The 14,926-nt window shown below is 41.2% G+C and overlaps 1 protein-coding gene across 7 annotated transcripts; it reads left to right on the top strand.

Annotated features, from left to right (window-relative positions):
* Positions 1–4,973: 4,973 nt before the first annotated feature.
* Positions 4,974–12,437, top strand: THAP1 (THAP domain containing 1). Of its 7 annotated transcripts, none has more exons than XM_019921284.3 (4): positions 4,974–5,342; positions 5,846–6,217; positions 8,692–8,887; positions 9,429–12,437. In XM_019921284.3, exons 2-4 carry the CDS (start codon positions 5,934–5,936, stop codon positions 9,801–9,803), a joined length of 855 nt encoding a protein of 284 aa, XP_019776843.1. In that variant the 5' UTR covers positions 4,974–5,342; positions 5,846–5,933; the 3' UTR covers positions 9,804–12,437. The 7 variants fall into 7 exon arrangements, with proteins under 7 accessions (XP_019776843.1, XP_004326263.1, XP_073654649.1 ...); XM_019921287.3 differs by lacking the exon at positions 4,974–5,342 and adding an exon at positions 7,229–7,329 and having other exon boundaries at positions 5,507–6,217; XM_004326215.4 differs by lacking the exon at positions 5,846–6,217.
* The last annotated feature ends 2,489 nt before the right edge of the window (positions 12,438–14,926 follow it).

Raw genomic sequence — 14,926 nt, 5'->3', positions numbered from 1 at the left:
TTTTGGAACATACTGGAGTAGGACAGCTTGGGTTCTCCTAAGAACAAAGGTTTAGAAAGATTACCTATCAAGACTCCACGAATCCTGATTCACCATGTCCAAATCAAACTTCTCATAGAGTGGCACACTTCATAGGAAAACGTTTCAGCTGCAGTCACTAACTTGAGAAGCTAATGAGTAGGAGTTCTTTACACCACCATTTATCAGTCTCGAAATGCATTGCCTACCAATTATAAATTTGGTGTGGGGCTACAGCAAAGCCATTTTTGAAAGGTTTTAATTTTCTGTGCATGTGTTCTGCTTCAAGTGTCACACTTACAGTACTTTTATTGTAATATTTGGAATTCCTTCTAAGACTTTCCTGGTAGAGGCGTATTGTACCAACTTTTGTAACATACAAAAACACTGTAGGAAGTCTTACTAAGTTGAAAAGGGAATATGCTGTCTTCTCAGAAGTTTAGACCTGTTTATTATGTCATCTTTATTGATCAGTGATAATAAATGTAGAAGGGATCCGAGAGTATTTAAAGCAAGTAGAGTCAATCAGTGTTTTAAATTTTTAAATATCATAGTAATACTTCTGTGATTCAGAGTTAGAGCATATAAATCAAAGCAACAGTTTGGATTTTCGTAAACAACAATATTGTAACTTTCAAAAAACAGATGGTCCAGCCCCAGGAGCAGATGATAACTTGGGCAGCTCTGTGGGGAGGGAGACAGAGGAAACAGTTGTTCTAACTGTCCACTAGAACAGTGGTTCCAGCTGCTATAGTTCTCAGCACTGAAAGTAACATGGGAAGAAAGGACTGTGCTGGTCCCTCTGGCTGTGCGGATACCTACCTCACAGAGCTGTTTCAGAGGACTGACAGTTTGGTTCAAACCTTGTGATTTAAGAGTTTGTCAAGCAGTGACTCTTTTGAATAAAAGCAACATATCTAAAATTAAAGAGTAGCTGTTATTGTCTGGTTTCTTTGACACTGCTTTAAAATTCGAAACTCCTGAAATAGCATTCAATACAATGGTTGCAGTGGCTTTCTTTTTCACCTCATCACGTTTCTAATTAATTTTAAAATTTTAAATGTAGAAATGTTTTTGAGAAAAATTATTTAATGTGGGCAATCTATATTAATTCTGGACAATAAGGGTGAGATTGGAATCAGTACCCTTGCACCCTGATTCCCCACCCCTATTTGAGTGTGTATTTTACTGAAACTGTATAGTTGATAACTGAAATGTTCTTTTCTGAGTCTGAGGGATAGGAAAAGGGCACTCAAGGTTTTAAGGCCCTAAGGCTTAAAGAGTTTCCCAAGACCAGGTTAGTAGGCTTTAAGGGCTGCCGACAGGAGGCGATCCTGTCACAGAGATAAAGACAATCGTAGAGCTTTTGCTGTTCAGTCAGAACCAGACCATCTTCACAGCATCAGTATTTGTTTGAAGCATCGAGTTCCTGACTGCAAGCAAACCTCAGGTGTTATCAGTCACTGTCCCCTCCACCCACTGCCTCCTCTGACTTGTCCCATGTCCAGTACGGGGCATGAGGGGAGTACACACCCGTTAGACAACACTGAGCATGTCTGAACACTGTCCTTTTTCTTCCAGACTAGTGGCCTTTTAAGGGGAATGTAGTATGTGACATAGGAGAGGGCTATGGGCTAAATAAAGATGTTTTAAACTTCACTACATCTAACAGTTTAGATTTTAATTAATTTTAAAACACAAAATTTAAAAATAACTACTCAAAAATATCTAATAATTCAGATCAAAACACTCACCCTGCTAATCGGTCTTAGAGGAAACCTATAGTTAACATCTACATGGAAATTAATCTTTGTTTCATGAATCCTAGAATGTTAACAGCTGTGAGGGACCTTAGAAACTGACTAGTTTTTGTGTTTTCTCTGTGAAAATCAGATAAAACCTATGGATAGCTCCCCCAGAAAAATGCATATATACACATACGTATAGTTTTGATTCATTTTCAGGGGATTCAAAGAGCTGACCATTCATGGATTCCAAATTAGAAATTCCTCAGTCCTACAGCCTAACTCTACAGATGAAGATAATGAGGCCCAGAGAGAATGAATGTGAGGGTATTTTAAAATAAAAACTGTTTATAGAAAAAGCAGCATAGTTGGATAGAAACTAAAATCTAAACTGTTAGAGATCAGTGAGTTTAAGGCATTTTTAGGCCTTAGCCTTCTCCAACATCAAAAAAGTGGTGTATTTTTCTTCAGTTTATCAAGCAAGAAGACGAAGTGTACCCTTCTAGAAGAACTGAGACAGAACCTACCCTTTTAAGGTCAAGGGTTAAATTTTCCTTTTTCCCTAAAAAGTGTTCTATTAGTAAATGAATTAGCTCCCAGCCTCTGAAGCCTCTGAAGAACGTCAAACTTCTAACTATCCTTCAGTTCATCCCTATTTATTCCCTTTCCCTTAAATGGTCATATAAAGCTACGCATATATTCACTTTCGATATTTACTGAAGTGGTCAGATGAAGAGATCATAAGAGCATATAAACATCTCTCTCATTCTGTAAAAAAAATGGCAGTTTTGCCTATCTTGTGTGGCCCTTGTTTGCTTAATAAGCTATTTGATTAAAGTAGAACAAATACCAAACATCTTATAGAGGTCAGATGATGAATTATCATAAAGTGAACACACTGTTTAACCATCACTTTGGTCAAAAGATGCATTACCACCACCATCCCATAAGCCCCCCTTCATTGCCTCTCTCCCCAAAAGTAGCCTCTTCTGACTTTAGTTTTACCTACTTTTGTTTTTTCACTCTACAAAAAACAGAATCATATAGTGTATTTCTTTTGTGTCTGACTTCTTCAACATTGTTTGTTAAGAATCATCCAGGTTGTGGGACTGCTTTATTTTAATTGCTATATAGTATTCCACTGTATGACTGTACCACAACTTACTCAACTATTAATGGACGTTTGGGTTGCTTCCATCAACATTTTTAAAAAGCAGACAATCATCTTTGAAAAGTAAAAATGCTTCCTTGAAGTCACTCCTTGACAAGTAAGGAACAGTTATTCCAGCCTTAGGAAATGTTAAGAAATGGGCAAAGGAGAAGCCAATGATGGGTGCAGGTTAGTTTAGAGGTACTGAAAATTATTTTTCTATTAAGCAAATAAATTGATTTGCAGACCACACTGTGAAAATTTAGTTCGGGGGACTGTTTTTTTACAAAGAAAAATACAACCTTTAGTTCAGTTCAGTAATATATATATTTTAATTACATTCAGTTCACCTTACCAGTAAATTTACCATTTTCAAGTAAGGAAACATTAGGATGATAGTCAACAAATAATAAAAATGTTTATTTCATTTCCAAATTATGGATAGCTAGAAGACAGAAGGGGAGGGGAGAACAGAACTTGGCTGAGGGAAATCCAACCAAACGACTGAAATGACTGGATCACAAGCCTCAAAAGGGCACCCTGGACTGGCTGGGGAGCTTCCACGCTTCTTTAGTAGCCTGCATTCCCAACCTCAGAACTATTTATACTTTCTTTCACGTCTGACATTCCTCAGTCCTACAACCCCAAAGCTTCCGGAATCACCCCCTCCCCTCCCAGGCCTCTATCCTGTTGGGGGACATAGTTTTTTTTTTAATTTTTTTTTTTTAAGGCCATCAGCATCTCAGTAAAAGGCACCACCGTCCATTTATCTTAAGTTGCTCCAGCCAGAAACGCACGCTCAAGTCACCCCGATATCTTGATCCTTTTCCTCCTCATTCTCGTTTCCATCCATCAGCAAGCTCTGGTGCTTCTGCCCCTTACACGTGTCTCTGCTGCCACCACCTCAGTCCAAAGCTGTCAACCTCTTGCTTGCCTGAAACAGCCCCTTAGTTGGTCGGCTCACTTTCGCTGTTGCCCCTCACTGATAAACTCTTCCTTTAACAGCCAGAATGACTTTTTCAAAATGTTTAAATGGCTGAGCGGCTTCCCACTGCGCTAACATCCAGACCAACAACTTGCTGCTCTTCAGCCTCACTTCATGCCCTCCTTCCCTGGCTCATGGGCTCGACCACACAGCCTCCATTCAGCTCCCAGAAAAGCCAAAACTCCTTCCTGCCTCAGGGTCGTAGCACACATTCCTTGGGCCAGGAACGCTCTCCCCAGCCTGCCCACCTTCCTTCTTTACACCGCTAAATGTTTTTCCCTTCCTCTGGTTCTCAGATTCAACGGCCCCCTTCTCAGACAGTAGGCAGTGACCTCTCCTCCGCCCTCATTCACCCTTCCAGCGTTCTAACGTATTCGGGCATCTTCGCACAGTGCGATTCTTTTATATTTTTTATGGTACGCCTTCCCCTCAGTAGAACATAAGCGCTATGAACACGGGGGCTATACTAGTCTTGCTCACTTCATCACGAGCCACGAGATTACCGGCACCCACGGAAGAGGCAAAACCTCCCTCCGACTGAAAGGCGCGTCAGCTGTCGGCGATTCCCGACGCAGCACCTGGGGACGGGCTAACTGAGATCGCTACAGCAGCCAACAGCCTCGGCCCGCCGGCTGCGTGCGGGCGTCCGCCCTCGCTGCTAGGCGCCGGGGCCTGGGCTCCTCAGAGCCTCGCGATACCTGAAGAGGCAGGTAAGGCGATGGAGGCCAGCGGGCTGGGAGAGGAGTCGTCCACCTAGTTCTAGGAATCACGCCATCTGTGGCCGCGCTTTCAGACAAAAGAGCGCAACTGCCCAACGCCCTCAGGTTTACACCTGCCCTACTTTAGCCCAGCGGACCCAAAAGACCGCCTAGCTCTCCACCCTACACCGTCCGGGATAAGTAACCCAGCGAAGCACCGTGGGGTCGGAACCGGCCCTGGGCTCCCGCCCACTCCCCCTCCCCTCCCCCCAGGCAGTTCCTTCTTCCTTCCGGAAGCTCGGAGGCCCCGCCCACTTGCGCAAGGCCGAGCTCGCCTCGCGACACGCCGGGCCTCAGCCAATGGCCTGCGTCCCAGGGAACGTTACCTCTGACCTCAGGGCTAATCAGAGACAGTAGGACGAACTCATCGCGAGAGGTGAGGTTGAAGCTGCCTCCGCCATTTTGGAGATGGGAGACGGGCGATGGCTGTGGTCCTTCTGCTAATGCAAACAACAAAACGAGCACATGAGTCACTCCGAATAAGGCTCTCATCACTCTAACTGCTGACCAAAACTACAGAAGGAGCGAAGGTGTCAAAGCCGAGCGCGGCGACATCGATAGCAGCCTCAACTGCCTGCTGGGGCGGCAGAAGTTAAGTAACTGAGGACCGGGAGGATGGTGCAGTCCTGTTCCGCCTACGGCTGCAAGAACCGATACGACAAGGATAAGCCCGTTTCTTTCCACAAGTAAGTACTCTGCGCGCCTCGTGGGCTCGGCCCCTAGTGGGGCCGGGGGCGCGCGGCCGTGCTCGGGGGCGGAGCCAGGCGCGTGTCCGCGCGAGACCTGTGAGAGGGGCGGGGCTAGGGGCGGGGCTAGGGGCGGGGCGCCGTCGGCGCTCCGGGCCAGGAGCGGTGGGCTCGTCCCCGGAGTAGCCGCCGGCGCCCCGCCCCGGGTGGCGTTCTCGGCGCGCGTGGCCGCGCCGGCCTGTCCTTGCGCTTAGGTTCGCCCGCCGCTCGGGGTGGCAGGTTCGGGGCCCAAGGGCGATGCCTGGAGACCCGGCGGGTCGTGAGGTCTCCAGACCCGGAGGCAGCTGGTTTCGTCACCCGGGTCGCGGAGTAGGCAGGTGGTAATGAGTCTTTAGAAGGGAGGCTGAAGCAGCAGCAGCGACGGAGAAGGCCCGCGTTTCCTTCCCTGCTGGAGGGGGCGTGGGGCGGTCCAGCGTCGGAGCCGTTAGGACTGACTTGGCCAGGCGTCCGGGAGGATGTTTTGTTCCCAGTTTCTAGGACCCCACGTTCGAGGACCAGTGAGTTTCCCAGAAGGGTTCAGGTACTGCCAAGATGAAGAGCTGTGTTTCGCGCACAGCGGCAGCGTGGGCAGTAGCAGGGTATCGTGCGTGGGGAAGAGCACTCTCGGAGGGAACGCGGCCCACCGCCCTCGGGGCTGCTTCATCCGGGAGGTGCCGCGGCCGGAGTCCGAGGAGGGACGGTCTTCTCTTGAGAAGAAAACCGCAGAACGGAATGATAGTGATCGTTCGATGTCTGCACGGTGCCATTTTCATTCAGCCAAATTCAGTGTTCACAAGTTTTACTACGTTAAGAAAATGTGGCCGTAACTTACGACTGTAAGTGGATAATAGCTAAAGAAATGAGAGTTAGTGGTAAATCATACAAATTATTTATAGCTAAGTAATTACAAAAGCAAAAGCAAATATTCAGTTTGGGGGTGGGGACCTTTTTAACAGGGAATGTGGGCGCATTTTATAGGTTTGATAGAATATGAGAGGAACAGAAATAAGAGTGTCTAGAGCATAGAGAGAACTTTTTTTTTAAGATTTTAATTAAAATAATTTTTTATTTTTGGCCGCGTTGGGGCTTTGTTGCTGCACACGGGCTTTCTCTAGTTGCGGCAAGCGGGTGCTGCTCTTCGTTGCCATGCGTGGACTTCTCATTGCGGTGGCTTCTCTTGTTGCGGAGCCTGGCGCGGGGGCTCAGTAGTTGTGGCACACGGGCTCAGTAGTTGTGGCTCACGGGCTTAGTTGCTCCGCAGCATGTGGGATCTTCCCGGACCAGGGCTCTAACCCGTGTCCCCCTCATTGGCAGGCGGATTCTTCTTATCCACTGTGTCACCAAGCAAGTCCCTTTAAAGAGATCTTGAGTATTGATGTTTCCCCTTCCAAGAAGGGGATAGAACACTTAACACTTCCAGGATTCGGTTCAGTATGTCCTTCTATTACCTCTTGATTTATCAGAATTTCTGAAAGCTGATGAATTGACCTCCAGGACTTCCAAAGTGAAGGAGTAGGTCTGGAGATGGTGATGTGATCAAAGGCATTCAGTTCCCACCTCCCCATTTCTAATGATATGGCAGAGGGAATCTAAACATAGGGAAGACCCTTCACTGGCACTGCAGACTGGTTAAGGATGACATTCACACATCAGAAATACTGAGTTTCTGCTGGCTGTTAAATCGAAAGAAGGGCTAACCTGCCTCTAAGCCCTTATCTAAAAGAACAGTTTGGGGAAGTAAATGGGAAAGATCTTGACCTCAGAAAGAACCTGCATTGTAGTCCTTGAGTCTGGAGGCCCTGAGTGCTGAGTTTTATCAGTGATTGCTACCATGTTTGTACTTCTAGAGGCACTTCCAGCAGGAACCTTCTAGGAGTCCTTTTCTCACTTTCTACCTGATGGCAGTGGGAACAGCTATGCTGGGCAAAGAAAAGGGACTGCCGCAACGGTGGGTTAGAGCTTCCTGATCACAGCAGAGTCAGGCTCAGGCGTACCTCACTTGGAAGAGGAACTGTGGAACACAGATGCAAAGCACCCTTTTTTGGCTTCTTTCCAATCCCCCCAGCTCACTAAATCCTTGACCTGGAAGAGTAAAATCACAATAAGTTTAAGCTCTTCCTAGCTCCCTTTATCTGGGCCTAATGGACATATTTCAGTTGATTAAGAGGTAATTCGAAATGAATACTTTTCTCTATTTCTTTCTCACTATGATTTAACTAATTTGATTAATTCATATTTGTCATACTGGTTCTGAGAATCAAAAGCTTCTTTTTCTCAGTACATAGTTATAAATGTGCAATTTTGTTTTATAATACGCAGAAAATCACTGGTGAAAAAATAATTAATACAAATTCACTCTATAGCATGTATTTTCACCTGAAACTTTTAGTGTCTTCAGTATAAAAGTTAAGCATTAAAAACTGAGATAAACAGATAGCGGACCTATACGATTTACCCTTGTGTATTTAGATGTGTGTGGAATCCCTGTATCTGTTAGTGAAGGTTATTTACAATATCGCTGCATGTGGGCCTCGACCCCAGCCTCCCATCACTTAACTCTGCCACCTGCATGCATCTATCCACATGGCTACCTTTTAATAAGAATATTTTTTTATAATGTAAATTCTTAATCAGCCTGTCCTGTTTAGATTGTATATGTCATTGTATCTGACATTCTTATAGCTGTTATGTGATCAATCAGATTCCTGTAAGAAATATTGCTTTTTAAGAAGAACAAAGATACCATGCTGGGAGGGATGACTTATATTCCACATTAGTGGTGGTCACTTTAGTTATAGGATTTTAAAAGAAGTACATTTTTAAAAAATTTACTTGATTCAAGTCTAGTTGATTTATAATGTGTTAATTTCTGCTGTTCAGCAAAGTGATTCAGTTATGCATATGTATACATTCTTTTTCGTATTCTTTTCCATTATGGTTTATCTCCGGATATTGAATATAGTTCCCTGTGCTATACAGTAGGCCCTTGTTGTTTATCCATTCTCTATATGTAATAGTTCGAATCTGCTAATCCCCAACTCCCACTCCATACCTCCCCCTCTCCCACCCTTGGCAACCACAAGTCTGTTTTCTATGTCAAAACAAGTACATTCTCAACAAACTAAGGTAATAAGGACACAACTAAACACTGTCAAAAAAAAAAAAAGATTGGCAGGGCTGGTGTTTTAATCAAATGCCTCCTTGGTGTGTTAACACCGATGTAAGCTAGTTCTTTTCTAAGCAGGAAAGTCTGGGTGTGCCTTTTTTTTTTTAAATAAGGTTGGAAAACTGAATTATGTCGTCTTCTTAGGTTTCCTCTTACTCGACCCAGTCTTTGTAAAAAATGGGAGGCAGCTGTCAGAAGGAAAAACTTTAAGCCCACCAAGTACAGCAGCATTTGCTCAGAACACTTTACTCCGGACTGCTTTAAGAGGGAGTGCAACAACAAGTTACTGAAAGAGGATGCTGTCCCCACAATATTTCTTTGTACTGAACCACGTGACAAGGTAATAAGTGTTTTAAAATATTGGGTGGTTTTCTGTTTATAAAATTAATGTGTTCACTGTGGAAAATCCAGAGTAGTGTTAAGAAAATAAATGTTGCCTGGAACCCATCACTTGTAAATAACCACTGTTCACAGTGAAATACTTTTAAAAAATACAAAGTGCAGTTTATTAAAGTTAAATATCCTCACACTAAGAAACTCAGTCTAGCTTCATAACTTACTTTGAGATCACTCTGTAGTCCTACTTACATGTTGATAAGTTTTGATTTTTCTTTGTCAGTGATAGTTCAGTTTCAAAGTATTTTTCCCCTCAGTTTTAAGTGCTTAATATTTAATTAAATCTTAATAATCATTCTGTGTTACTTGCATCCCATTTCTACTTCAGAAAGAAAAGTACAATTAAAACTTGAACTGTTTTCTCATTTTAGAATGTTTCTATACCGAGGAGACAGAAATGAGTCTAGTATTCTTAAATTCCACAGATGAGTTCTTGTGAACTGTTTCGTCATGAAACTGAAACGTGCTCTGCATCTTTGTTTTAGAAGGAAGATCTTCCAGAGCCCCAAGAACAGCTTCCCCGACCTCCGTCAACACCCCCGGTTTCCCAGGTTGATGCTGCTATCGGGTTACTCATGCCTCCTCTTCAGACCCCTGATAACCTCTCCGTTTTCTGTGACCACAACTACACTGTGGAGGACACCATGCACCAGAGGAAGAGGATTCACCAGCTCGAACAGCAAGTAGAGAAGCTCAGAAAGAAGCTCAAGACCGCACAGCAGCGGTGCAGAAGACAGGAGCGGCAGCTGGAGAAGCTAAAGGAGGTCGTGCACTTCCAGAAGGAGAAAGACGACGTCTCCGAGAGGGGTTATGTGATTCTACCAAATGACTATTTTGAAATAGTTGAAGTCCCAGCATGAAGAGTGAAATTTGTGTTGGTGTTCAGTGGGGCAATACCACCTACCCTCTTCTAGCCTGTAGAGGAGTTTCATTTGAAAAAAACTACACTTGGTCACTTGTATAAAAACAATTCAGAATATTTTTTTAAAAGAATAAATTAGATATATACTGTAAAATTATAAATGTTTTGTTTGTAATTTCAGGGTTTTTACATTTTAACAAAATATTTTAAAAGTTATAAACTAACTTCATTGTAAGTTGGTTTCAAGATTGGGGATTTTTGTTTCTTAATTTGAGTATTTATAGAAATGATATGAAAATAAAAAGTAAAGAGAATGATAACAGTGCAGTAAGGATGATTTAAGTTTAAAGTTTAAAATTTTAAATGAACACTTTATTCATTTAGAGAGAGAGAACTTAGTCACATTTTAAATCAGAAGCATGGGACAATAACTTCTCAGAATATATATATATATATATATATTCTTATTCACATATTCTTATTTGTAAAGTCAGCAGATTCATTTATCTTTCTTAATCATTTATCAAAGATAAATTGGCAAGTCAATACTTAAAAAAAAAAAGATTGGTTGTCTTTAGAGCAGAAAATGAGTCATTCCATACCTAATCAAAATGGTTAAAAGACTTTAAAGAATGGATTTTTAAAAAGTGGACCCTTCTTTTCCCCCCACTGTCTGGCATTCTAGAATTAGAAGTGTGTCTCCACTGCAAGATACACTCTCCAGTAAGCAAAGTAGGCATTGTTATCAGTGAGGTAATGACCAATGACCAATGGGGGCTGATCCACGGCTTGCCTTTTTCTCTCACTGCGCCGAGCTAAGGGACATCCAGTCCCCAACTGTAGGTGTACCTGCATCCAGATCTCTGCCAGATGTGTTGTGTGGGTAGAGTTTGACTTGTTCCATAAGGTGAAAATCTTGCACTTGACTAATTGATTTTGGTCAAGCCTTCACAAAAAAAACGATTTCTTCACTTTTACCACAAGTTAGAAATTACATCCCATTTACCTTAAGGAGTGATTTGCATTCGAAAGCATCCTGCTAGGTAATGTTTATTTTACTTAATGCCGAGACTCAAATACTGAGGTTTCTGTTCAAACTGTGAGTTGTGTTCTGACTTTGTGAGAAAGTTTACATATATTTGAAATGAAAACAGTTCTGAGTAAACAAGTACTGCTGTAGGAATTACCTACTGAGATTTAGAGTAACTGCTCCAACTGTAATTATTTCATATTTCAAAGTGCTGCACAGACCTTTGAAGGCTGTATTAAAGATACTCAGTGATGATGTCCAAGAGTGTCTTTTGTAGACCTGATTTTCAGTGTAATTCACTGCCATGCCACTACTTTGATTCATGGAGATTCGATTTTTTATGAACCAGTATTTCAAAAATAGAAAATTATGATTACTTGAAATTATATCGTCTGATAACACTTAGAACTAACTCTAAGGAATCAGGATATTTTTCTAGTTATTCGTGAGTCTCATCATTGTTTTTAGAAGCCTCAAAATCTCTAAGTAGTTGTTTTTACATTTCATCTCTCTTAACGATTCCTGGAGAATACGTGGGTAAATATTTTGCAAAGTGTATATCTTAAATCTAAATTGTCATCTACGTAAAAAAAATCTGTGTGTGTGTGCGTCCATGTCTTCAGAACCAAGAATCCAACACTGAATTGTAAAAGAGATCATCATAATTACTTAGTGTCTTAGCATTATGATTTAACCTGAAGCTACTTTTTTTTCATGAGACATAAATCCCTATTTGGAGAGAACTGAGCAAGCAGCATGTATACCAACTGTTTGCATTTAAATCATTTATTATGTTTAACATAGGGAGTTTGAGGTACAGGCGTTTATTTCTGAATATGAAAGGAACATTTGTTGAAATGTTTTAAAAATTCATTTTGTTAAAATTCATTTTGTCTATTGTATCGTTTATGATATTGCCAAGAGAAGGAGAACATTTAGGCTAAAATAGGTCCTCTTCAATCATAGTGAAACTTAGTCTGAAACAGCAGGGACAAGGTCTCAGTCTGGAACAAGTGGGGAGGAGACCCTTGTGAGTTTCACCATAGTATAAAAGATGACATTTATTCTAAGCACCGATAGTGACATCCTAAAGTTTCCATCTATGAATGATATAATTTGGCAATAATAGAAGAAATAACTGTTTCTTAATAGAACTGCTAGGAAAACTGTAGAATTTTAGAATTAGAATGGACCTGAACACTTGCTGAATCTCCAAACCCTGCAGAATCCCTTTGTGAAATACTCCTGACAACTGGACATCTGTTCTCTGTATGCCATTTACATTTAAGCAATTCTGTTTAGATTCTTTAAAATGGGTTTCTGGAATAGAGTAGAATTTGTTACCAGTTTTTAAAATACTTGTTTATAATGCAACTATAAACTTTGCTTTAAACTACTGCATAGTTTGAACTATCATATTCCAAATTAAAGAAGTTTCAAAATTTTGTAAAATAATCTAAATGTTTATTAGTTGTGTACCTGTTATGTGTACTAAAAATAATTCTGTCATTACAGTAAAGAAACATTGTTGTCTAAAGTTATTAGCAAAAATTTTTGCTTGGAAATTCAAATACATGAGGAGATTTTTTCTTTTAACTATAATTTGTGTAATCCCTTTCTTAGAAGTATAACCATAATGGTGAAGGCAGTTGAAAGTTTCACTTGATGCGGGTTTTTTGTTTTTAGATTGAAGTAATATTCTCTGATCATCTTTAGTTATTTAAAAAATTATGCACACATACACATACCCACAACCTATGGCTTTTATAAAGTCAGTCATAAGTGACATATCTAAAAGTCCATGTGATCTATAAAAAGAAAACTCCAGCTGTGCTCCAGAATTTTAAGAAGACAGCCAACTATGAATAGCATTTAAAGGAAAAAGAGAACAGATTTGCTTCTTTGGTTATTACTCTTCCTGATATTGGGGACCCTGTGAATTGGATAAGCAGTGAGTGAAGAGCATTGCTCTTGGCTGATGGTAACCGGTGTTCCTGGACATTATGGTTTTATATAGTTGTGTATTAAAATGCAATCCTTGATGTGAAAGAAAAATATCCAAGCAAACTGATATACACACAAGCAAAAAAGCAATTATAAATTTGGCCTTAAAATAACAATAGTTTGCTTAAAGTAATATTCTCTTACAATTCCATGTCTGGATACATTTTTTTTTTTACCTTGGATGTGGTTTTACTGAGATTTTTTTTCTGAATGATACATATTTTTTAAAACTCTCAAAATCTTCAGAATTTTTATTCTTTCCAAATTCATAGTTTGGGTTTAGAGATTATAAAAGTTTCATTTTTTAAACGTCATAAGGGATATGAATAAACTTTCATTGTTTTAAACTATTTTTGGTGAGACAAACTGTACAGGATTAACAATAAGTAGGTAAACAGCTTCTGGAATGACTACATGAGAAGCTCTGAACTCCTCCACACCGTAACTACCGTAGGTGGTGAAAAAAAAGAAAAAAACATTTAAAATCTGTGCATGTTGTCCTAAGGGCATACAGCAGATGAACATTCAGAAACATCTAAATCTCATAAGAAAGTTAAGACTGTGTGGCATATATGTTTCTTCTCCTCCCAATTCCCAACCATGGGCTATAGTATGTATCTCCCAGCGAGGGGAGGCTGCCAGTATTTCTCAGGCCCCCCACCTTTGTGTTGCAAAGGCTAAACTCCAGGTGAGTGCAGCCAAGAGGTCAGGACTCCCTCCACTCAGCTCCCACTATAGGATGGAGGCTCTATCTCAAGTACAATAACCAAAATGAAAAATTCACTAGAGAAACTTGATAGTGGTTTGAACTGGCAGATCAGTGAACTTGAAGGTAAGTAGAGATGATGCAAGCTGAATAATGAGAAAAAAGAACGAAGAAAAATGAATAAAGCATCAGAGAAACATAGTATACCATTGGATACACCAATATATGCATGATGGGGGTCCCAGAAGAAGAAGAAGAGGAGAGAGAGAAGCTGAGGAGGGAGGGAAGGAGTGGGGAAGGGAGGGAGAGAAAGAGACAGAGAGAGGAACAGAAAAAAATATTTGAAGAAATAATGGCTGAAAACTTCCCAAATTTGAGGAAAAACGCTACTCACACAGGAAGCTCAACAAATACCAAATAGGATAAACACAGAGATCCACACCCATACACGTCATAGTAAAAATGATCAAAAGCAAAGATAAAGAGAAAAATTAGAAAGCAGCAAGAGAAAAGTGACTATTTATATACAAAGGAACACCAATACAATTAACAGCTAAATTCTCATTAGAAAAAATAAAGGCCAGGAAGCAGTGGGATGACAAAGTGCTGAAGAAAAAACCTGTTAACCAAGAATGTAATTATGTAACTATGTAATGTTACAAAACTATCTTTCAAAAATGAAAGTGAAGAAAGAGGTTTCTGGGAAGATGGTAGAGTAGGAAGCACCAAGAATCTGTCTCCCAACCAAAGCAAAAATAGTACTGGCAGAGTCTATCTGATATAAGTAATTGGAACTCCAGAATCTATGAAAGGCCTGTAACTTCCAGGGGAAGGCTTGAATGGTAAACAGTGGTTAATTTTGGTCAATTCCAGCTCTTAGCTTAGTGACAACTACCCATCTCACACCTCCAGCCCGTGCAGGCAGTGGAGGAGTTGCAGGAGACCTTGCACACAGCTTGTGAGAGCCATGGTGGGCAATCAGGTCCTTTCCTCCAATATCAGAAGTCTGTGTTCTGTTTGCTGATTGCTCCTTCTGATCACAAAGGTACAGACACAGAGGTGGGCAGCCATCGGCACATGCCCCTCACTACTGCAAGCTGCTCCGCCTCTGGCTAAAGTGACTTCAAAGGATTTAAAGAACTGGCACCTTCTCCTCCCCACTTCATTTTTTTCTCCCATTTTCGGAACCAGGCATTAAAGACTAGGGCACTCAAAAGCAACTGCACATACGAGGAAAGCAGAAAGTCACCATGCATACCCAGGGAAAGGCTCAGGCTCAGAAAAGGCCTGAGATGATCTTAAGTTTACACTTCATGTTGATCCTTGGCAGATCCTTAGGAGACAGCCTAAAACAATAAAAATATAACAAACAAACAAAACA

Source organism: Tursiops truncatus, chromosome 21 (assembly GCF_011762595.2).
Source record: "Tursiops truncatus isolate mTurTru1 chromosome 21, mTurTru1.mat.Y, whole genome shotgun sequence".
NCBI classification, from domain to species: domain Eukaryota; kingdom Metazoa; phylum Chordata; class Mammalia; order Artiodactyla; family Delphinidae; genus Tursiops; species Tursiops truncatus.
The sequence above is the reverse complement of the archived record's forward strand: the minus strand, read 5'-3'. Positions and strand labels throughout refer to the sequence as shown.